The sequence below is a fragment of the Colossoma macropomum genome, unplaced genomic scaffold (genome assembly GCF_904425465.1).
Source record: "Colossoma macropomum unplaced genomic scaffold, Colossoma_macropomum, whole genome shotgun sequence".
Classification (NCBI taxonomy): domain Eukaryota; kingdom Metazoa; phylum Chordata; class Actinopteri; order Characiformes; family Serrasalmidae; genus Colossoma; species Colossoma macropomum.
Window position 1 is genome coordinate 7055683 of NW_023494786.1, and position 24034 is coordinate 7079716.

At 39.6% G+C, this 24034-nt stretch overlaps 1 protein-coding gene, 1 long non-coding RNA gene and 1 pseudogene across 2 annotated transcripts in view; 1 reads left to right on the forward strand and 2 right to left on the reverse strand.

Moving 5' to 3' along the window:
• Positions 1-24034, forward strand: part of LOC118799340 — a 42415-nt gene that overhangs the window by 12620 nt on the left and 5761 nt on the right. The gene's annotated exons all lie outside the window — the stretch shown is intronic.
• On the reverse strand, positions 9374-10613 carry LOC118799315 (odorant receptor 131-2-like). The gene has a single exon (XM_036559077.1). It carries the CDS (start codon positions 10611-10613, stop codon positions 9636-9638), a length of 978 nt encoding a protein of 325 aa, XP_036414970.1. The 3' UTR covers positions 9374-9635.
• On the reverse strand, positions 19379-20467 carry LOC118799309 (annotated as a pseudogene).

Consider the following 24034-nt stretch of genomic DNA (forward strand, 5'->3'; position numbering starts at 1 on the left):
GTTATGTTGTTTACATATGTTTTATCGTTCTACTTTATTTAGGCTCTTCATTAAATATGCGCGATTCCTACGTGCATGCTTCTGCCCGCTCCCGTCTGAATAGGTCTGATTTCCGCCCGCTCCCGCACACAAGCCTGAAAATTAGTCCTACGCCACAAGATATTGTGTCGGGTCCCGTCAGTCACGTAGGTAGACCGCGGTAGCGCAGACCTCTGCTGACCAGAAAGATGAACATTAACGATAACTATCTAGCTACAGGCCTGGGAGCTAGCACAAAACAACAGCATAGCCTCACTAAAGTAACTCACTCTATATTATTTGCAGATGTAGCTGTTATGGAATATTCGCTAACAAAGTCTTAAAGTAAAATCTTATTCCGAGCAAAAGTACACTCTAACAAAGAAAGGCTGTAGTACGTCTCCCTCCTTAGGCTTATCACAGCGTTCTCTGTGGGCCCAAATCAAGCAGTGGCTGTCAAGTTATTTTCTTGGGTCTGTACAGTTTCCCCACTTGAAAGGGATTGATCTATCTACATGGAGTTCTTTGACCAGATTTCACTCAATGACTAAGCAGGTTTTCTTCCTTTCTTTCTCTTTTTTCTTTATTTAGCAGGTTCAGTAACTTGACACAGTGGCTTCACCGTCTCATTGAACAACGATTCTTAGCTATGAGCCTTCTCAGCCAAGGATATTTTAGTCATAAGGTGAAAAACCTTCAAACAGAAACACACAGAAAAAAAAACTCAAAACAGAGCATTTGTAATTATTTCAAGAATCTATTAAGCTTCAGTGCCTTATTTCACTTAATACACATGCTCTTATGCATCTCTTTTTCATAAATGTAAGCCAAATTAGTGCTCACTGTTGTTGTGACTTTTAACATTAAGTAATTTATGTAACCTACTGCATTTCAATACAGGATGCTTTGTGAACACAGTGATTTAATGTGATATCAACCTATGCAGACTCTTCAACAGTCCAGCTCACTTGCATGAAACTGAAGGTCAAACAATCCACCGGCAAACGGGTCAGTGTAACTACAAACTAGCTTAGCAGCAGCCCTAAATTTCATCTGAGAAACAGTGTCTACGGTTGTTTTAATGCCGCATCTTACCGGCTGCCTCTCCAAACTTTGCAGATATGTCAGTCCTGTACAGCGCTACCGCAAACCGTGACGCTGGTAGATGTAATTCTGGCAGTATTTTCAGATAGCGCAGCGATTGTGGATACAGCTTCGTCCGTTTCTCCAATGCTGTGCGCTCCTCTTTCATTTTTTTGAATCTGCACGCTGTTTGTTTTCCTTCTCAGAGCTGTGCCTCGCTTTTTCCATTCCGGGCGGCACTCAGCCAGATTAGTTTCTTTTACATTGCTTTCTACGTATTTCGCTCGTCGTGACATTAATTTATGCATTGTTCACTTCTGTCCAAGCTCCAACCCCTTGAAAACAGAATTTGACTCTACACCTTCCACTCAGTCTTCCTGAGGGCATACAAGGGGAATCGCCAGCTTTAAGTCAAACCTGGTTTTCTCAATTCTGTTTTTTAGTTAGCTAAATATTACTGACTTTGACACTCCCTCTGTGCTTCGGCGGGTATCAAGACAACCAACCGCCTGACATCTCTGTGGAGCATAGTAGCTTGAATTTTGTCTCTTTTCCCCTCAGGAATAGGGTGGCTTGCTTTTGCTTTCAGAATATTTGTCACAGGAACACAGTACCTCGGGAAAACCCTCATGTTAACATCCCTCATGATACCTTTACTCTCTGGATTGGTACTGATGACTCTGCCAAGATTAAACTGTCCCCTTAGCGCATTTTGGTCACATCCCCTATTTTGATATTTCCCTGAGTAGTGTGCCACTTGCTTCTTACAAACAAGTTGCGACCAGCGAGTTGGACCCAGCTCCTCCAAAACTTGGTCACCGCTAGTTGCACTGCTTGGAGCCTTTTGTAAGGGTAATTGGTAAAGTTAAAAGTTTTCGGTCCCCGCTTTGAGATGTTCGGCCGAGTAGAAGACTGTTGGGTGTGACATACTGGATACAGTCTTCTCGGCTCTGCACTCTGGCCTCAATTGGTCGCTCATTTGCAAGGCTAGCTGCCATACGAAGGACTGTCTGGAACTCGCTATAACTGAGTACAGACTCCTTTCCAAGACTTTGGAGTGCCGTCTTCATGATGCATACAGCGGCTTCTCTGGCGCTGTTCCCATGCAGAGAATCGGCTGGGTGAATCTTCCACATCCAAACTGTTCCATTCTTAGCGGCAGTCTGTTTCAAGGCTGTTTTGTGCTGGCTGTCCAAGAACCTGTGCAAATCCTCCAAGAATGGTTTTGCTCCTATAAAATTGGTGCCTGGGTCCCACACTTTTCTTGGATGCCCTCTAATTGCTGTGAACCTTTGATAGGCCATCAGGAAACCTTCTGATGATAGGGAGTTTACCAAGTCTGCATGGATGGCTCTGCTAGCCATACAGCAAAAGACAATTCCCCAGACCCTTAGTGTTACTCGTTTTTTTATGTCATCTTTTACCTAGTAGGGTCCGAAGAGGTCTACTGTCGTGAACTCAAACGGTGCGGCAGGCTCAGTTCTCTCTGGCGGCAGGTCACCCATTATTGGCAGCATTTACTTGCTTTTTCTTTCCTACAAACCATGAAGCCATCAAAAATTTTCTGGGAAATTCTCCTTCCCCTTATGACCCATGCCCTCCTTTTTATCTTGAGCAAGGTCCCAGCCACTCCATCATGACTCTCCTTGTGAGCGTCCTGAGCTAGCAGTGTGGACGCCCAGGCATTGTAAGGTAAGATAGGGACACAGATTTAGTCTACTCTAAAGCTGTGTACTCGATACCAACAGTCACATACCAACAGTCCGTAGTAGTGCTTGGGAAAGTTATACCCTCTTGTGCTGCGAGGGAAATGTCTCTTAAAGCATCTTCTCGTTCTCTTACTGAGATAACTCCAGCTAACATGACTGCCTCCCACTTTGAACTGTCCAGGTCTCGGCTTTGTCCAATGAACATTTTGCTGCCCTCCAGAGCCATGCAACCATTTTGACAAGACAGGTCAGAATACTAAACCGCTTAGTATCCACAAGGTTTCGAACAGCTGCAGGTGGTCTTCTTTGTTCTGTTTGGTTGACCTGGTTCTGATCCTGTTTTTGGTTCTTGGATCTCTGCCTTCGTCAATGTTAATGCAGCAACAAATGCCTTCTTTTGCAGTGGGTTGATGTTTTCTCTGGCAGAGGCTGCTAGTCCTTTGGCTGATTTGATTGGCCATTCATCCGCTGCCAAACACAAAACCCTTTGCCCATTTTGCCACTCTGAATTTTCATCCAGATCTCGAGGGCTGGCTCCCCTGGTGATTATATCTTGGGTCCTTGTGCTACTTTGGATCTCTCCGATCCTGTTTGTGAAAAATGTTTGATAGCCATAGCTTTCTCTCTGCACTGCACCAAGAACTGTTTGGCTATCAACCAGATGGTACCACCTTCCAACTTGGATCGTACAACCAGATGGTACCACCTTCCGACTGGATCGTACAGCTTTGACACCTGACTGAGCAATTCTCTCCGTGTGAGGGGGTTTGGCCTTTGGGCTCTGATTTGCTCCTGGAGGAGGTCTTGGCCAAGTCACATCTTTTTCCTTCTCCTTGAGAAATTGATTGTGACCATGACATGGAGCTTGTCATCTTCCACTATGTATCCCAGGCCAAGAGTTTTGTTGTCATTGTTACGTATTTGGTTTGGTAAAACTATGGTTTTTACTTTATTTTTTTCTTGCTTGCCATTGCACTCCCTCCTCCCACTTTGCCCAGAAAAGACCCAAGGTTTAAGCTCAAAACCCCCAGCCTTCAGAAATAGCTCTACATTTGCTGTGATGGTTTTCAGTTTGCCAGAGTCATTATGGGATGTGAGAATGTCATCGACATAACTGTCATGTAGGAGTACTTGACGCTGTTCCTGGAGGTGAGTGAAGGGAGGGAGGTTAGCAGTTTTGCGCATCGCCAGTTGTGCGATGCACCCCGCTGGCTTGTCTCCAATGTTTACTCTTGTAATTGCATATTCCCCTAACTCTTCGTCTTTGGAGTCTCGCCATAGAAATCTATGCAGGTGTACTCCTCTGTCTTCAAGCCAGACTGAATTATACATCTTTTTTGTCATCCAGAGCAGCATGTACCCACCCCTAAATCTGAGGTGGACAGCAGGGATTTGATTAAGAACATCTGGGCCTTTCATTAGGAGGTTGTTCAAGCTCACACCTTTAAACCTATGGCTACTGTTCCACACAAGTCTCACAGGGGTTGTGACAGAGTGCGGATTAGGACCAATAAGATGACTCACATACCAGATAGGTCCGTTCCAGCTGTTGATCACATTTATGGACGATTTGATTGCAGCCCTTCGATTGACCATGTTGTGCACTTGGGCACCATAGGCGATTTTCCATTCAGGCTCTTTAGCCAACTGCTTCTCTGTTGTGAGAAACGTAGCCTTGACTGCCTTTTTGTTGTCTGGCAACGAAGCTGGATCTTCCAACCAGGGGTATTTAGCATGCCAGTGTGGTCCTTCGCTGTAGATGTCGCCTGTGACATAGGTGAGGCCATTTCATATTACTTCGAGTTCTCTTCAGCAAGACTCATTTCTTTGCCGCCCGGCTAACAGCCCCCACAGCGACACCCTCCACATTTAGGTTCACATGCTGTGCCGATGCTATCCCATCTACGCCACTCTAGGACGTCCCGGTTGGTGGCTGAAGTAATCGACTCTTGGTACTTGAAATAAACCTCTTTGTCTAATGGAAGTCGCCCTGGGACCCTGCCAGTGAACTCCTCCCACCACAGCACGACGTCGCTAACAACTCTGATCCTCTGAGGTGCGAGCTGGCCTTCCCTGTGACTTATGAACTCTGTGACTTATTTTTTTAGGTGTTGCAAGTTCATTAAGCGGTATATCCAGGAAGAATTTCTGCAATTGCTTTGGTGTCACCGTCCTGTGGACATCTGCAATGCTGTCCAGTCCATAGCAAATCAACTGATATGCTTTAAGAGCGCCATCAGGAGTCTTCACTCTGATTTTTAGAAGGTATCGCCTTGTTTTTACATGGACTTTCATACCTCCAACCCCATGGACAACAAGAGTGATTTTTTTCACTTCTGAGGTTCAATTTGTTTGCAGCCTTGTGGGTTATATAATTAGTATCTGAAGCCAAGTCAATTAATGCTCCAATCTTCTGTCCAGCATTGGCTGTGACCTCAAGAAGCATCATGATCACTGGCGGTTGTTGAAATCCACTTTTTCTGAGAAGTTTCAGCTGGTCTTTTGCAGTGTTGAAGGCCACTGATGCTGCGTTCGAGAACACATCTCGACATTGATCTGTCAGAGCTGGTGAGAGTTTATTAAAGAACTCTTGCTCTTGTGTATATTTCTTTCTGTCTTTATTTTCTTCTGGATTAAGCCTGTTCTTTTTTTGGACGTTCGCTGCTCCTGCCCTTCTTTGACTCCGCGTTGGGGCACAGATAGTAATGATGCTCATTAGTATGCTCGTTATTGCAGTCTTGGTTTTTGCACAGATAAACTGGTTTGCAATGTGAAGTGCCATCGTGAACTTCAAGGCACCTTTTACATGCGCCCAACTTTCTCACTGCAGCCCTTTTCTCTGTGAGCCTTAACGTTCTGAACTGTTTGCAAAAGAAGAGCTTTTTCTTGTGTCTACTGACACCGCAAACTACACACTCTGCAGAGTCATCGCCAGACTTGGTAGATCTAGTTCTGGCATGTCTTTGCTCAGCCCCACTCTCATTTCCACTTTGTTCTTCATCTGTCAGTTGCTCAAGCTGCTCATAAATATTTTCTTGCTCTTTAAAGAACGCCAAGAGACTGTCAAATCAGTTATCTGGTACCACAGAATTTCTCTTATCTGTGACATGAACAAGCCATTCTTTCTTAAGAGGTTCTGGAAGCTTATTTTTGATTGATTTTGTTACCAATGGATTTTTGATAGCTCCTATGTCTTCAAGGTCACTTAGGTCTTGAAGCGCTTTCTCCACAGCTTAAATTAATTCTACTGTTTTCCATGGCTAATGACTTCTCAGAGCTGGCATTTTCTGCATTTCTGGAAACTAACATGGGGATGTAGAGTTCGAGCTCTTTTAATCAACTCTGAATGTCTTTCTGATCTTCTGGGGGGATCCATAGTTTCCACCTGCCGTGCACCTCTTTTACCGTCTTTGCCAGTCCTTGCAGATGGTTGAGCACAAAGTCATAGGCCTCCTGGTTGCTACTGGGTCCTACCACAGTGACACGCCCACACCCTGGATTAAATTTTTGACTTCCTTTATTTTCGACTCACAGTTTTTGCTAGGTCAGCTTTTTGCTGTTCTGTTAACACAGCCATTTGGTCTGTGCTCAGCTCTGCCTCCAATTCAGCAATGAGTCCAGCTTCCACATAATCATTTGTTTCCATGACTCTCTCTGTTTCTAATGTGAGCTTATTGAAACTATCTCTTAGTTCTTCTTCAGTTATGTCTTTATAGGTCCTAGTAATACTGCCAGCTAGATGAGAGAATAATCTTTTTGCTGTTGTTCTTTCCACCTTGAACTGTTCGACTGACTTCCCAGTAGCTTGCTCAGCCATGACTAGATTTCACCTATGAGATGTTTGCGGATGATGAGGTAAACACTTTTTCCAGAATTTTGATTTACCACTCCTTTTTTGTTCCAACCTGGTTTCACCGGTTATTCACTGTCAAGTTATTTTCTTGGGTCTGTACAGTTTCCCCACATGAAATGGAATTGATCTATCTACATGGAGTTCTTTGACCAGATTTCGCTCAATGACTAAGCAGGTTTTCTTCCTTTCTTTGTCTTTTTTTTTTATTTAGCAGGTTCAGTAGCTTGACACAGTGGCTTCACCATCACCGGCCATGGAAACCCCTTTTTGTGAAGCTCCTAATGCACAGTTCTTTTATTAATGTTGCTTCCAGAGGCAATTTGGAACTTTATAATGAGTGATTCAACAGAGGATAGGCACTGTGCGCTTTAGCACTCACCAGCCCCATTCTGTGAGTTTGCGTGGTCTGCTGCTTTGTGGCTAAGCTGTTGTTGCTCCTAGATGCTTCCTTTTCACAATTATAGCACTTACAGTTGTCTAGGGCAGATCTAGCAGGTCAAAAATTTCAAAAACTGACTTGTGGCAGGTGTAGCATCCTGTGACAGTGCCATGTTTAAAGCCACTGAGCTCATCAGTATGATCCATTCTACTGTCAGTGCTTGTCTATCAAGACTGCGTGCTTAAATTCATCCACCTGTTAGCAATGAGTTTGGCAGAAACACCCGAACTCAATAATTAGCAGGGTATTCCAGTACTTTTGCTCATATAGTGTATGTCTGACTTATGGTCATCTTCTGTCAGCTCACTGTCACCTCTTGTCTCTTGTGAAAATTTGCACTCAAACACACTGTGAAGTCTACACACACAGTCGACACACACATGCTTAATACGTATAGGTGAGCAGCCCTTTCAAATGTCCATGTTTAAGCTAAACACTGTGTTTAAGCAAAAGTAAAAATAAACCATCATTATAAGTGCTAAGTGGGTAAAAAGGCTAATTAAAAGTGAATGTACATTAAGCAGTGGATATAAACGTGCAGTCACATGTTCATAATTATATGAAAGTCCATGAAATTAGTGAGTATTCATAACAGTATTAATTTTTTTTATCATCGGGAATGAGACAGTCACATATTCTTTAAACTTAGTTACTCACACTGGTGTTGAAAAATGAGGTTATTCTCCATGTGACCTCTTAAAAGTGCCATTTTCTTCGCATTTGCATTGCTCTTTTTTTCTTTTGAATTCTCCTCATTCGCTTTGTCTTACGGCCGGCGCCAAGTCAACACACTCAATCGGCCAAAAAAGACTGACTCATGAAGACTAACTTTAGTCACTGGTGCCATACACACCATACAGACTATGTGCAATAGACAGCCACTGATGCTCAACGGGTTGACATTTGTCCTGATGTGGCCCAGACCAATTATTCAAATATCTTTTAATGAATGCCTTAAAAAATCACTAATACAATTTGACTGAAATCCCTGGCCTAATTTTGATGCTGTTGTCTTACATTGAGAATATAGTACGAATTATACCTGCCTTTATTTAATGCTGCATTGACATACTGTAGATTGATTGTAATGCTCAAATGAAAACCTTTTATTGAATAGTGCATTAATGAATGCAGTGATTGTAGCTTGAGGCTAAACTTTTATTGTTTTATTTGAAACGTTTGTCACAAATAGAACTCCATAGGGGAAGTCACAATGTAATTGTGTGGCCAGCTAATTGAAACAAAGATTAAAGGGGCTTTCACATTATCAGAGCATCAAGGTTTTACATCCATACCATCTTTTCTCTTAATGGAGTTGTGCAAAGCTATGCGGTGTGACTGGAGGTAATTCCCTGGAGATGTCCTGGTGCCGGACGGAAGAAGGGCTACTTGAACAGACACTGGAGCTGACTGGACAGGAACTTGAGAAGGATTTACGTGGACGTCCTCTAGGACAGGGGGCTGGCTTCTTAATTTGACATGAGCTATGCTGACCTTGTACCATGCAGCCAATAAGTATAACTTGTTTATTGCAATCCTGTCACTGCAGAATGTCAAGAAACGTAATATATATTTCAGAGTTTCTTGAATCATAAAATAAACAGTTAAATATGAGGATGTTTGGGAACTTGTCTTCTTTAGCCATTTTGATCTAAAAGTTCAAAAAGGTCAGCTGGGCCTGCGTAGAATTTTTGTCCATGCCACAGAGCATCTGCACTTGCTGTGTCTCTCCACTCATTCATTCAGGTTTTACTTTGTCACCGATGTGGATGTTAAATCCTAGTTTTTCCAGGAGCATTGCTAGGCCAGGGGGCATTAGTTTACATAATCAAAATACCTGTCATTATCATCATAATCTCTATCATCACTGTCAGTTTAATAAGTTTTAAGACCCCTTTACAATAACATACCAAGTTTTTAAGCCTTTATAATGTTTGTCCATTATAATGTAAGTCATGTAACTACATAAATTTATGCATTTAAGTATGCAGAATTTATAAGAAGCATTATCGAAAAACAGTATCTTTATTTCACAGGCCGAAGATTAATAACAGATACTAATACAAGGCTTTTCTGTCTTAGGAACCCACACACTGTTAGTCATTACATTACATAAGCTTTTATATTTAAAATTAAAAAAGAAACATTCTGTAAATAACTGTCCATGCACTTAATCTTTTTAAAAGAATAAATGTGGACATTACTAGTACTTTCTTCATATGTTGTCATTGTAAGATAGCATACAAATAATGTGTGCCGTGTTATATCTGATAGGACAGTGACAGAAACATATGTTCAGTGGCAAACAAATTTATGATAAATATCTTTTAAAAGAATGGCTTGTTAATTAAGCATTGATCAGTAACTTACAGGAAGCCACTCCAAAGATTCAGTTCAATTTTCCGTATTACTCAATGACACAAAAAAGAAATACAACTATAAGTATAAACAAATTAAATAGCTAAACAGCCATTTACAAGGCATTTAAGAAGTCTTACTGTCTCAAAGTAGTAACATTGTTTATACTGGAAACTTATGTGATTGGTCCTCTGTTTTCAGATGAGATATGATTTTGTCTACATTTGATGTAGTATAGCAGGGCAGCATAAAATTTTTCATCTCTTAGGCCGTAGACAAGCGGACTGACTGCCCTGGCGATGACACTGAATGTAATAAAGTTGAAAGAGCGGATTGACAGATATAAGAGTATATCTAGCTCTATAATTACTGCTTCAATATGGGAATAAATAATCTCAAGAGTACACAGGATAAGCTGAAACATATGTAGTGAGATGGTACGCAGACCTTTGCCTGCTGATTTCTTGTCAACAGTGGCTGTCCGGACAGCAAGCACAATCATCAAATAGCAAAAGAACTCGGTGAGTAAAATTATGATAAAATAACTAATATTCATTATTTCCCTCACTGTGCGGTGCCATTGCTCTGGTGTCATGATCTCGTAATAACAGAAGGTAGGCTCAAAAAAATATTCTTGTGAAACAGTTGCAACAAGGATAAACACATCCATAAATGACTTAATGTAGCTTATGATCCAGATGATAAGGATAGCAGTAAGAGTTCTGCTAGTGGTGGAGATAGCACTATGTCTCAGTGGCATGCAGATGGCCACATAGCGCTCCACACACATTGCAGTGATGGTCAGCGGTGTGCATGTTGAGACTGTCTCCATGAGTATGCAAAGTGGAATACAGAATGCCATAGGCATCAACACAGAGCTGTATGAGAGAATGACCACAAAGTCTGTCAGTATAAGAAAAATCACATCAGTCAGTAAGGTGTTGGCAAACAATATGTAACGTGTTTCAGTTCTGAAAGCCTGTTTTCTGTAGAAGGTGAAAAGCATAAGGACGCTGAGATAGACAAAAGGCCACACAAAAATCTGGGTTATGGCCAATGATAAGTCCTTCCTTAGTGAGATAGAACTGACCAGCTGCAACTGGTGAAGGCTGCTGCTTTCATTCTGAGTGTTAGTACAATCTGCTGTGCACATATCTAGGAGAAAAAAGTTTCAAAACATCAGTGTGACAATTTAACAGACATTAAGAACAAAAGTAAAAAAAAAAAACTTGCTAAAGATAAGCTGCCAATAATTGTAAGCATACAAGACTAGAGTTGTGTAATTAATGATGTAGTATTATTAAAAAAAAATACATATCATGTTATCACAAGCATATAACTACATTTGTGTTGTGACAGCAATGATAAAGAATGTTAAAAAGTCCATCAGAAGTCATATATTTACCTGTGGAAATGATGGAGCCAAATAATAGACTCTGGGCAGATATATGTACACACATATATATATATGTATATGTGTTTATACACAGTGTCTGACCAGTCTGATTTTAATACGTAATTGTTGACATCAGGGATTTGTAGTGTTTACTGTGTATGTGCTATACCTGGATGGTGGGGGGAGTTAACCTTTGTGCATGAATCATTTGGTAGTGCAGCATATTCACATACAAGTTTGAAGTGCTTAAAATGAGAAAAATCCATGTATTTTAGAAATAAACAAGCAACATGATTTGAAAAGCAACTAACAGCACTTGTTCAGATGGATTACATAGACTGATTTTTTTTCTCTGAGAATACATATTATGTGACAAGAATTTTACTAAATATTAGAAAAGTTACCGACTCCACCTTAAGTAGGCCTCTTTCTTTTCTTCTTCAGGGAAGGCTTCAGGCTTTGTATGTTCTTTGTGAGTCACCACTCTGAATTAAGTCTGATTTTGGCATTTTAAGTGTCTTAATGTGTAATGTTAAATCACCTGCGGAAATTTAATGACTTTGTTGTGAAGAAAAAAATGTATACCTGCACTTGTAGAGTTAAATTCCTTATAGAACTCTGTTTTTATTTTTTCATATGTCACATGACTCAACAGGTTGAGCATGTGATGATACCCATCATGGCCGTACATAACAGACTTAACCAGAGGTGCAAAATACAGTATTATTTACATATAAAGTGCAGAAGGATGGTATAGTGATAAAAATATATAGATATGCTAATATAAATATAATACACATATATACAGAGTGAGTGGAGAGCATACAATGAGGTAGTCCTGTGTCCTGTGAGAGCAGCATATGTAAAAGATAAGTATGCAGAGTAATGTGGTACATTGTTTATTGGTGCAAATATGAATAGTGCAGTAATAGACTGTACATATATGAATAGTGCAATAATACTAGGATATACACCGATTAGGCATAACATTATGACCGTTTATGTCCATTTTATCAGCTCCACTTACTATATAGGTGCACTTTGTAGTTCTACAATTACAGACTGTAGTCCATCTGTTTCTCTGCGTACTTTGTTAGCCCCCTCTTACCCTGTTCTTCAGTGGTCAGGACCCCCATGGACCCTCACAGAGCAGGTACTATTTGGGTGGTCATAATGTTATGCCTGATTGGTGTATAAAGGCTGAATAATAGTGGGCTAATAGAAATAATAGTTAAATATTAATATAAATGTCCTATCCAAACTATACAAAGCTTGAGATTTACAGAGACTAACCTAAAATTTACTAAACCCAGAACAAACAACTCCATAACAGTTTCCTGTAAATTCAGAAATGTTATATTAGAAGAATTATGGCAATGGAGTATCAGAAGATAACCATATAAGTACAACATTCCAATGTAAAGACAAGGACTCACAACTGACCAGTAGAGGTCTTCGTGGGACTGTTTTTCAGTCCCGCTCCTGCGACATTTCAGCCCGCTCCCACAGAAAATCGTCATCATTTCTCCCGCTTCCACCTGCAAATGTAACGATTTGTCCTCGCAGTCCTGCGTACATCCAATATCTGACTCAGTCTAATAACAAATACATTATCCTCTGCTGAAATAACATGGCAGTCATGATCACCATGCTCACTGAGTGTAACTTCACCAAACGTCATTTATTCACCATTTAAACACAGAGCAGGAATTAAACCATAGAGCGGTTATTTTTGGTGTTTTGCTGGGCAGCTGTAGCCATCTGACTGAAGGCTCCACCATCTCTTTAACTCATGATTCACACATGCTGCCTCTGTGTTGGCAGAGACAGTTACACAGACATTCCTGTTTTCAGACAAATAAAAGGTCATGTCAGTCACTCTGCTCCATAAAATATAATTTATAGAACTGCACGGTATATTTGTTTATCCTGGACAGCATTCTGACAAATTTTCAAGCTGCGTGACGCGTGCAGAAAAAATCTGTCCTGGGTCTATTCTCTAAACACCCAGCGGGCTTCAGTGTGGCGTCTGAGACCCGCCTGTTTGAAAGCACTGACCACTTAACATGGGTGACGAAGTGATAAACAAGGCTTTCTATGTCGCTCACGCTGCCCAGAAGCAGTATGTGTAAATCAGACCTATGAGAATTTGCATATTGTTCACGTGATTGGCTGCTCAAGGATGATTTTATTCATTTTAACCGTTTTACTGTAATATTGTTCATGTTTAATTGATCGTACTTTATTTAGGCTCTTCGTTAATTTGCGGGATTCCTACATGCATACTTCCGCCCACTCCCACCTGAATAGGTCTGATTTCCACCTGCTCCTGCACACAACACTGAAAATTAGTCCTACGGCACAAGATATTGTGTCAGGTCCCGCCGGTCATGTGGGAGTCTGCGGTAGTGCAGACCTCTACTGACCAGAAAGATAAACATTAACGTTAACGATCTAGCTACAGGCCCGGGAGCTAGCACCAAACAACAGCATAGCCTCACTAAAGTAACTCACCCTACATTATTTGCAGAAGTAGCTACTATGGAATGTTCGCTAACAAAGTCAGTAGCTTTCATTTGGGTCCTCAAAAGTGTGAGAGTTGGGTGTTTTTCAGTGTTGCAGGATTCAAAAGTCCAAACTTCACATCAGCACAGGAGTGCAGCTGGCATTTAACTTCACCAAAGGCAGCTCTCTTCGCTGCAGCAGAAAAAGTGTAGCAAAAATGAAAACTTTTTTGTCCCTGTAAAAAGTGGCAAGGCTTTCCCAGCAAGCTGTAAAATCTTATTCCGAGCAAAAGTAAGAAGAAAGAAAGGCTGTAGTACGTCTCCCTGCTTATCACAGCGTTCTCTGTGGGCCCAAATCAAGCAGTGGCTTTTCATCTAGTTTAAGCAGGTCCTGAAGCTGCAGGGCCAAAAACTCTATTACATGTGGTGTTTCGGATCCCTCTGAGATCCCCCTGATCCACAGATTGTTCCTCCAAGAGCAGGCTTTGATTTCCTAACACTTGTCTTTGAGTTACTGATTAGTGGTTACTGAACTTGTGATGAAAGTTCATTAGGAATAAAACTGTGTGAAATATAAACACATTCAAGCCACATTTTCTAGAGCAAAGGGGAAACGTGTCTATATTCTCCATGCTCTTCTGTTGCCTGGGCTGTTGTCACAGTCTTTTGTTACTTTAAGGACGTCACGCAGCTAAGCCTATGTTTGAGTTCCTGGACTTTTTTCTGCTATTTATTTTTGTGGTTCCTGATTTTTTTTCTACCTTGCCCTGTTTTTAATTGGGAATATTTTTGATTCATCCAGTTTATGGATTGCTCTTTACGTTAAAGGAGGAAAAAAAGCAAACACTCTGCCTGCACTTGCTTCTTGTTGAGTAAAAACAGCCCCCTCCTGTTTGTGCCCTGCAATCACAGTTTATAGTAAATTTGTAGACATGTTTGCACAGTTAAATAATTAAGAAAAAATGACAAAAATGTTGATGATTCAAACTAAAGTCCCCCCATAAGCCTAGCAACGCCCCTGGAAAAACTGCTATGGGCACTTCATACTGGATGAGAAGGTCTGCAACTCATCACTAGTGGGTGTCTGGCACCGGGTAACAGTTAAAAGCACGGCTCATGTTCACTTTCATACTGGTATAGATTTAATGGCCTCTACTTAAAAAAATTACTTCATGTGGTAACAACTAAATTAACTAGTTTTATTCAACCTAAATAAATACTTTTGATGAACGATTCTTTCAATCAATGTAGTTTTTTAAGTTGAATAAAACTAGTTCAGTTGCTTGTTACCACATTAAGTAATTTTTTTAAGTAGATCTGACGAGCCACTTTTTACAGTGTAGGCATTTATATTGAGTTGGTCCCCCTTTTGCGGCTCTAACATCTTCCACTCTTCTGGGAAAGCTTTCTACGGGATTTTGGAGTGTGTCTGTGGGAATTTATGAACATTCATCCAGAAGAGCATTTTTGAGGTCAGACACTGATGTTGGACGAGAGGGCCTGGCTTGCAGTCTCTGTTCTAGTTAATCCTAAAGGTGTTTGAGGGTGTTGAGGTCAGGGCTCTGTGTGGGCCAGTCAAGTTCTTCCACACCAAACTCACTCAAACATGCCTTTATGCACCTTGCTTTGTGTACTGGGCCAGTCATGCTGGAACAGAAAAAGGCCTTCCCCAAACTGTTCCCTCAAAGTTTGAAGCATACAGTTGTTCAAAATGTGGGCCTAGGCCAACCTCAGAGAAACAATGCCATAGCATTATCCCTGCTCCACCAAACTTACTACACAGTGCGGTCAGACAGGTAACGTTTCCTGGCATTTGCCAAACACGGACTCATCCATCAGACGGCCAGATGGAGAAGCATGATTTGTCACTCCACAGTGCAGTTTCACTGCTCCAGAGTTCAGTGGCGGCGCAGTTTATACCCACCCCCCCAGCGCTCGGCATTGTGCATTTTGGTCTTAGGCTTGTGTGTAGCTGCGTGGCCATGGAAACCCTTTTTGTGAAGCTCCTAAGGCACAGTTCTTTTATTGATGTTGCTTCCAGAGGCAGTTTGGAACTCTATAATGAGTGATTCAACAGAGGATAGGCACTGTTCAGCACAGTTCAGCTTCAGCACTCACCAGCCCCACTCTGTGAGCTTGTGTGGTCTAACACTTTGTGGCTAAGCTGTTGTTGTTCCTAGATGCTTCCATTTCACAATTATAGCACTTACAGTTGTCCAGGGCAGATCTAGCAGGTCAAAAATTTCACAAACTGACTTGTGGCAGAGGTGGCTTCCTGTGACAGTGCCATGTTTAAAGCCATTGAGCTCATCAGTATGATCCATTCTACTGTCAGTGCTTGTCTATTAAGATTCGAAGGCTGTGTGCTTAATTGTATGCACCTATCAATGAGTGTGGCTGAAAACACCCGAACTCAATAATTAGGAGGGTATCCCAGTCCTTTTGCCCATATAGTGTATGTCTGACTGATGGTCATCCTCTGTCAGCTCACTGTCACCTCTCGTCTCCTGTGAGAATTCGCACTCAAACACACTGTGAAGTCTACACACACAGTCGACACACACATGCTTAATGCGTAAAGGGGAGCAACCATCTATAGCAGAAGTTAACAATAGTCTAGAATACGCAGCCTACAAAGTAAAGAATGTATAGTTTGAATGTACTGTAAGGTTCAAATGTCTATGTTTAAGCTAAACATTGTGTTTAAGCAAAAGTAAAAATAAACCATCATTATAAGTGCTAAGTGGGTAAAAAGGCTAATTAAAAGTGAATGTACGTTAAGCAGGGCATATAAATGTGCAGTCACATGTTCATAATTATATGAAAAAGTCCATGAAATTAGTGAGTATTCATAACAGTATTTATTTCTTTATTGTTGGGAATGTGACAGTCACATATTCTTCATTTAAATATTTTGACATTTAAATTGCAAAAATAGTTAAAATGCATAATCCTAGTGTTAAAACTTATTTACGCTGGTGTTGAAAAATGAGGCTATTCTCCATGTGACCTCTTTTTTCTTTCGAACTCTCCTCATTCACCCTCTCTTATGGCCGATGCCGAGTCAACACACTCAATCGGCCAGAAAAGACTGACTCATGAAGACTGACTTCAGCCACTGGTGCCATACACACCATAGAGACTAGGGGTGCGGAAAAAAATCGATTCTTAGATGCATCGCGATGCAGACGTGGACAATTCTGAATCGATTCATAAATGTCAAAAATCGATTTTCTAAACATTTCATTTATAACGTAATGTTGACAGAACGCAAAAGGCAGAACTGGAAGTGGGTAAGTGCAGCGCCTGGACAGTCTGTGGCGGCACATAACAAAAACACAACTGGTTGAGTGAGAAATCCGACCGGCTCCCTCTGCATTAAAAGCCGGGTTAGATCAGGAGTCACAACACAAATGTTAAGAAGAGCCATTTCGTCCTTTCAACAAAAATCAAACCAGCTTGGGAGCCACAACATTTATGTCTCAGTATGTGATAATGTGCTAGTTTAGGCTAAAAATATAAACGAAAATGCAGACTTACTCTGTTCTGCTTTAAGCTTTAACTATAGCCGCTTTTCTTCCTACTCCGCCAGAAAACTTTTCCTCAAAAGTTGAATAGTTTCTTGTAAAATGTCTCTTAGCTTTCCGCTGTTTTATGAGGCTGAAGTCGCTTCTCGTTCGCCAGCTTCTTGCAGAACTTTCCCGTTCCACCTTAAATTCTGACTGAGGCGCCGAATGTAAAAGCGGCACCATTTAAGGTGGAACGGGAAAGTTAGAGAAGCGACTTCATCTTCGCAGCTTCGCATCTTTTAGTTAGTGTTTGACAGTCTCTCGTTGCAGATTTAACATACCAGGAAACCAACTGCACTGCTTATAAATGCGAATAAGTCCATTCGTCTCCAAATGTTCGTCTGTCTTTCTCTTTTCCTTTTTCGTTCGCTACTAGGTCAGCGAAACCTCGTTGCTAGGTGACCTGCAGTCTTTCGCGCCCCCCTCTCTATCGTGAAACCAAAACCGAAGTTATGAAATCCCTGAAGAATATATAATGTGCTGTGTGGACATCCATTACCACTTATCTTATTTCACCGTAGCTGCGCATTTTATCACAGATGAGTGGCAGCAGCGTCTCCAAACAAGAGCAGTGAATGAGAGCCTTCCAGTTCACTTGCCACATCACTTCCATTTGTTTTATTAATAAAAGATATTGGACGTAGATGCATTATGGATCATTACAAATACTTTGTTTTAAAACTACAAAGTCCTCGGACAGTAAGAAAATAGAAATCATGTATAGAAAAAAAGGATGCATCGAGATGCATCGATAATCGTTTTATAATCGCATCGCAGCCCTCTGAATCGTAATCAAATCTAATCGTGAGGTGCCTAGAGATTCCCACCCCTAATACAGACTATGTGTAACAGACAGCCACCGATGCTCAATGGGTTGACATTCGTCTTGATGTGTCCTGGACCTATTATTCAAATATCTTTTAAGGAATGCCTTAAAAATTGCATATACAGTTTGACTGAAATCCCTGGCCTAATTTGATGCTGTTGTCTTACAGTGAGAATATAGTATGAATTATACCTGCATTTATGTAATGCTGCATTGACATACTGTAGATTGAATGTAATGCTCAAATAAAAACCTTTTAATGCAGTGCTAAACTTTTATTATTTTATTTGGAACATTTGGCACAAATAGAACTCCATAGGGGAAGTCACAATGTAATTGTGTGGCCAACTAATTGAAACAAAGATTAAAGGGGCTTTCACATTATCAGAGCAACAAGGCTTCCGTCCCATCTTTTCTCTTAATGGAGTTGCGCAAAGCTATACGGTGTTATGTGGAGAAAGTTTTATTTACTTTAACCTGAGCTATGCTGACCTTGTACCATGCAGCCAATAAATATAACTTATTTTTTGCAATCCTGTCGCTGCAGAATGTCAAGAAACATGTATTTGAGAGTTTCTTGAATCATAAAATAAATGGTTAAATATGAATATGAGGATGTTAAATATGAATAAATATGAGGATGTAGATCTTTTTCTTTGGCCATTTTGACTGGGCCTGTGTAGCCTTTTTGTACATGCAACAGAGCATCTGCACTTGTTTGATTCTCTCCACTCATTTATTCAGGTTTTACTTTGTCACCCATCAGTATGTTAAATAACCTGCCATTATCATCATCATCTTTATCATTACTGTCAGTGTAATAAGTTTAAGGCCCGTTTACAATAACATACATTGTATTGTAGCCTTTATTATGTTTGTCCATTAAAACATAAGTCATGTAACTACAAGTACTATCGGTGACTCATGCCATTCACTGAAAGGCAGGGGTGTCCAATCTTATCTGCAAGGAACAGTGTGGCAGTAGCTTTTCATTCCAAACAAGCTGGAGCACAGCTGAATATGTCAAATCACTTGGTCTCAGTCTTTGAACAGTTGATCTCATGTGTTCCTGCTTTTTCAGAATAAAACGTGCAGCCACACCAGACCTTTGTTGGTAAGATTGGACACCCCTTGTGTAAAGCATCCTATATAATACTTGATGCATTTAAGTATGCAGAATTTATAAGAAGTGTTATCGAAAACAGTAACAAAGATAACTTTGTTTCACAGGCTGAATATTAATAACAGATAATAATACAAGACTTTTCCCACACACTTTTAGTCATCACATTACATAAGCTTTTATATTTAAAACTAAACATTTAAAAACAAACATTCTGTAAACAACTGTCCATGCACTTAATCTTTTTAAAAGAATAAATGTGGACATTACTAGTACTTTCTTCACTTCTTGTGTTGTCATTGTAAGATAGCATACAAATAATGTGTGCCGTATTATACTCTGTTATATCTGATAGGACAGTGACAGAAACATATGTTCAGTGACAAACAAATTTATGATAAATATCTTTTAAAGAGTGGCTTGGTACTTTAGCATTCTTGATCAGTAACTTACAGGAAGCCACTCCAAAGATTCAGTTCAATTTTCCGTATTAATGACACAAAAAAGAAGTACAACTATAAGTATAAACAAATTAAATAGCTAAACAGCCATTTAAAAGGCATTTAAGAAATCTTACTGTCTCAAAGTAGTAACATTGTTTATACTGGAAACTTATGTAATTGGTCCTCTGTTTTCAGATGAGATATGATTTTGTCTACATTTGATGTAGTATAGCAGGGCAGCATAAAATTTTTCATCTCTTAGGCCGTAGACAAGTGGACTGACTGCCCTAGCAATGACACTGAATGTAATAAAGTTGAAAGAGCGGATTGACAGATATAAGAGTATATCTAGCTCTATAATTACTGCTTCAATATGGGAATAAATAATCTCAAGAGTACACAGGATAAGCTGAAACATATGTAGTGAGATGGTACGCAGACCTTTGCCTGCTGATTTCTTGTCAACAGTGGCTGTCCGGACAGCAAGCACAATCATCAAATAGCAAAAGAACTCAGTGAGTAAAATTATAATAAAATCACTAATATTCATTATTTCCCTCATTGTGCGGTGCCATTGCTCTGGTGTCATGATCTCGTAATAACAGAAGGTAGGCTCTAAAAAATATTCTTGTGAAACAGTTGCAACAAGGATAAACGCATCCATAAATGGCTTTATGGAGCTTATGATCCAGATGATAAGGATAGCAGTAAGAGTTCTGCTAGTGGTGGAGATAGCACTATGTCTCAGTGGCATGCAGATGGCCACATAGCGCTCCACACACATTGCAGTGATGGTTAGCGGTGTGCATGATGAGACTGTCTCCATGAGTATGCAAAATGGAATACAGAATGCCATAGGCATCAACACAGAGCTGTATGAGAGAATGACCACAAAATCTGTCAGTATAAGAAAAATCACATCAGTCAGTAAGGTGTTGGCAAACAATATGTAACGTGTTTCAGTTCTGAAAGCCTGTTTTCTGTAGAAGGTGAAAAGCATGAGGATGCTGAGATAGACAAAAGGCCACACAAAAATCTGGGTTATGGCCATGATAAATCCTTCCTTAGTAAGATAGAACTGACCAGCTGCAACTGGTGAAGGCTGCTGCTTTCATTCTGAGTGTTAGTACAATCTGCTGTGCACATATCTAGGAGAAAAAAAGTTTCAAAACATCAGTGTGACAATTTAACAGACATTAAGAACAAAAGTAAAAAAAAACTTGCTAAAGATAAGCTGCCAATAATTGTAAGCATACAAGACTAGAGTGTTGTGTAATTAATGATGTAGTATTATTAAAAAAATATGTATCATGTTATCACAAGCATATAACTACATTTGTGTTGTGACAGCAATGATAAAGAATGTTAAAAAGTCCATCAGAAGTCACATCTCCAGTAATATATTTACCTGTGGAACTGATGGAGCCAAATAATAGACTCTGGGCAGATATATGTACATATATATATATGTATATATATTTATACACAGTGTCTGACCAGTCTGATTTTAATACGTAATTGTTGACATCAGGGATTTGTAGTGTTTACTGTGTATGTGCTATACCTGGATGGTGGGGGGAGTTAACCTTTGTGCATGAATCATATAAAAAAGTTATAATACAATAGTACCATAAAAAAAGAAAAAACAGCAGCGTGACAATTTAACAGACATTAAAAACAAAAGTTATAATACAATAGTACAATAATTGTAACCATACAAGACTAGAGTGTTGCGTAATTAATGATGTAGTATAATCCAAAAATACATCTCATGCTATCACAAGCATATAACTACATTTGTATCATGTTATCACAAGCATATAACTACATTTGTGTTGTGACAACAATGATAAAGAATGTTAAAAAGTCCATCAGAAGTCATATCTCCAGTACTATATTTACCTGTGGAAATGATGGAGCCAAATAATAGACTCTGGGCAGATATATGTACATATATATATATGTACAAATACATCTCATGCTATCACAAGCATATAACTACATTTGTATCATGTTATCACAAGCATATAACTACATTTGTGTTGTGACAGCAATGATAAAGAATGTTAAAAAGTCCATCAGAAGTCATATCTCCAGTAATATATTTACCTGTGGAAATGATGGAGCCAAATAATAGACTCTGGGCAGATATATGTACATATATATATATGTACAAATACATCTCATGCTATCACAAGCATATAACTACATTTGTATCATGTTATCACAAGCATATAACTACATTTGTGTTGTGACAGCAATGATAAAGAATGTTAAAAAGTCCATCAGAAGTCATATCTTCAGTAATATATTTACCTGTGGAAATGATGGAGCCAAATAATAGACTCTGGGCAGATATATGTACATATATATATATGTATATATATTTATACACAGTGTCTGACCAGTCTGATTTTAATACGTAATTGTTGACATCAGGGATTTGTAGTGTTTACTGTGTATGTGCTATACCTGGATGGTGGGGGGAGTTAACCTTTGTGCATGAATCATTTTAAAAAAGTTATAATACAATAGTACCATAAAAAAAGAAAAAACAGCAGCGTGACAATTTAACAGACATTAAAAACAAAAGTTATAATACAATAGTACAATAATTGTAACCATACAAGACTAGAGTGTTGCGTAATTAATGATGTAGTATAATCCAAAAATACATCTCATGCTATCACAAGCATATAACTACATTTGTGTTGTGGCAGCAATGATAAAGAATGTTAAAAATTCCGTCAGAAGTCACATCTCCAGTAATATATATTTACCTGTGGTAATGATGGAGCTAAATGATAGAGAGACTCTGAGCAGATATATGTACATATATATATATATATATATATATATATATATATATATATATATATATACACACACACACACATATATATATATATATATATATATATATATATATATATATATATATATATTTATACACAGTGTCTGACCAGTCTGATTTTATATATGTAATTGTCGACATTAGGGATTTGTAGTGTTTACTGTGTATGTGCTATACCTGGATGGTGGGGGGAGTTAACCTTTGTGCATGAATCATTTGGTAGTGCAACATATTCACATACAAGTTTGAAGTGCTTAAAAATGAGAAAAATCCATGTATTTTAGAAATAAACAAGCAACATGATTTTAAAAGCAACTAACAGCACTTGTTCAGATGGATTACAAAGACTTATTTTTTTCTCTGAGAATACATATTATGTGACAAGAATTTTACTAAATATTAGAAAAGTTACCAACACCACCTTAAGTAGGCCTCTTTCTTTTCTTCTTCAGGGAAGGCTTCAGGCTTTGTATGTTCTTTGTGAGTCAGCACTCTGAATTAAGTCTGATGCTGGCATTTAAATAGTCTTGAAATATACTGACTTTGTTGTGAAGAAAAAAATATATACCTGCACTTGTAGAGCTAAATTCCATATAGAACTCTCTTTATTTATTCTTCCATAGGTCACATGACTCAACAGGCTTAGCATATGATGAAACCCATCATGGCTGTAGATAACAGACTTCACCAGAAGTGCAAAATACAGTATTATTTACATATAAAGTATGTACATATAAAAGACGGTATAGTGGTAAAAATATATAGACATGTTAATATAAATATAATACACATATATACATAGTGAGTGGAGAGCATACAATGAGGTAGTCCTGTGAGAGCAGCATATGTAAAAGATAAGTTTGCAGAGTAATGTTGTACACTAATTGTTGGTGCAAATATGAACAGTGCAATAATAGACTGTGCATGTATGAATAGTGCAATGATACTAGGATATACACCCAACAGGCATAACATTATGACCACCTCCATGTTTCCATGATCATCATCATTTTATCAGGTCCACTTACTATATAGGTGCACGTTGTAGTTCTACAATTACAGACTGTAGTCCATCTGTTTCTCTGCATACTTTGTTAGCCCCCTTTTACCCTGTTCTTCAGTGGTCAGGACCCCCATGGCCCTCACAGAGCAGGTACTATTTGGATGGTGGATCATTCTCAGCAGTAACACTGATGTGGTATGTGTTGTGCTGGTCTGAGTGGATCAGACACAGCAGTGCTGCTGGAGTTTTTAAACACTGTGTCCACTCACTTTCCACTCTATTAGACACTCTTACCTTGACAGTCCACCTTGTAGATGTAAAGTCAGAGACGATAGCTCATCTGCTTCTGCACAGTTTGTGTTGGTCATCCACTAGTCTTTCATCAGTGGTCACAGGACACTGCCCACAGGACACTGTTGGCTGGATATTTTTGAGTACAGAAGAGGGCTGAGCGCACAGCCTTTTGGCACGCTGTTGTTCACGGTGATGGGGGAGGAGAAGAGTTTGTCTAACTTAACAGACTGAGGTCTGTCAGTCAGTAAGTCCAGAATCCAATTGAACAGAGATGTGCTGATACAAAGCTGGTTAAGCTTTAAGATCAGCTTGGAGGGGATCACTGTGTTAAATGCTGAACTGAAGTCAATAAACAGCATTCTGACATATGAGTTTTGACAGTCCAGGTGGGTGAATACAGTGTGGAGCACCATGGAAATGGCATCCTCTGCTGACCTGTTGCAAACTGGTGTGGGTCCAGTGTAACAGGGAGACAGGACTTCAAATGTGAAATGTTTCAAAGCACTTGGAGATGATAGAGGTGAGTGCGACAGGATGGAAGTCATTCAGAGCTGAAGCAGTC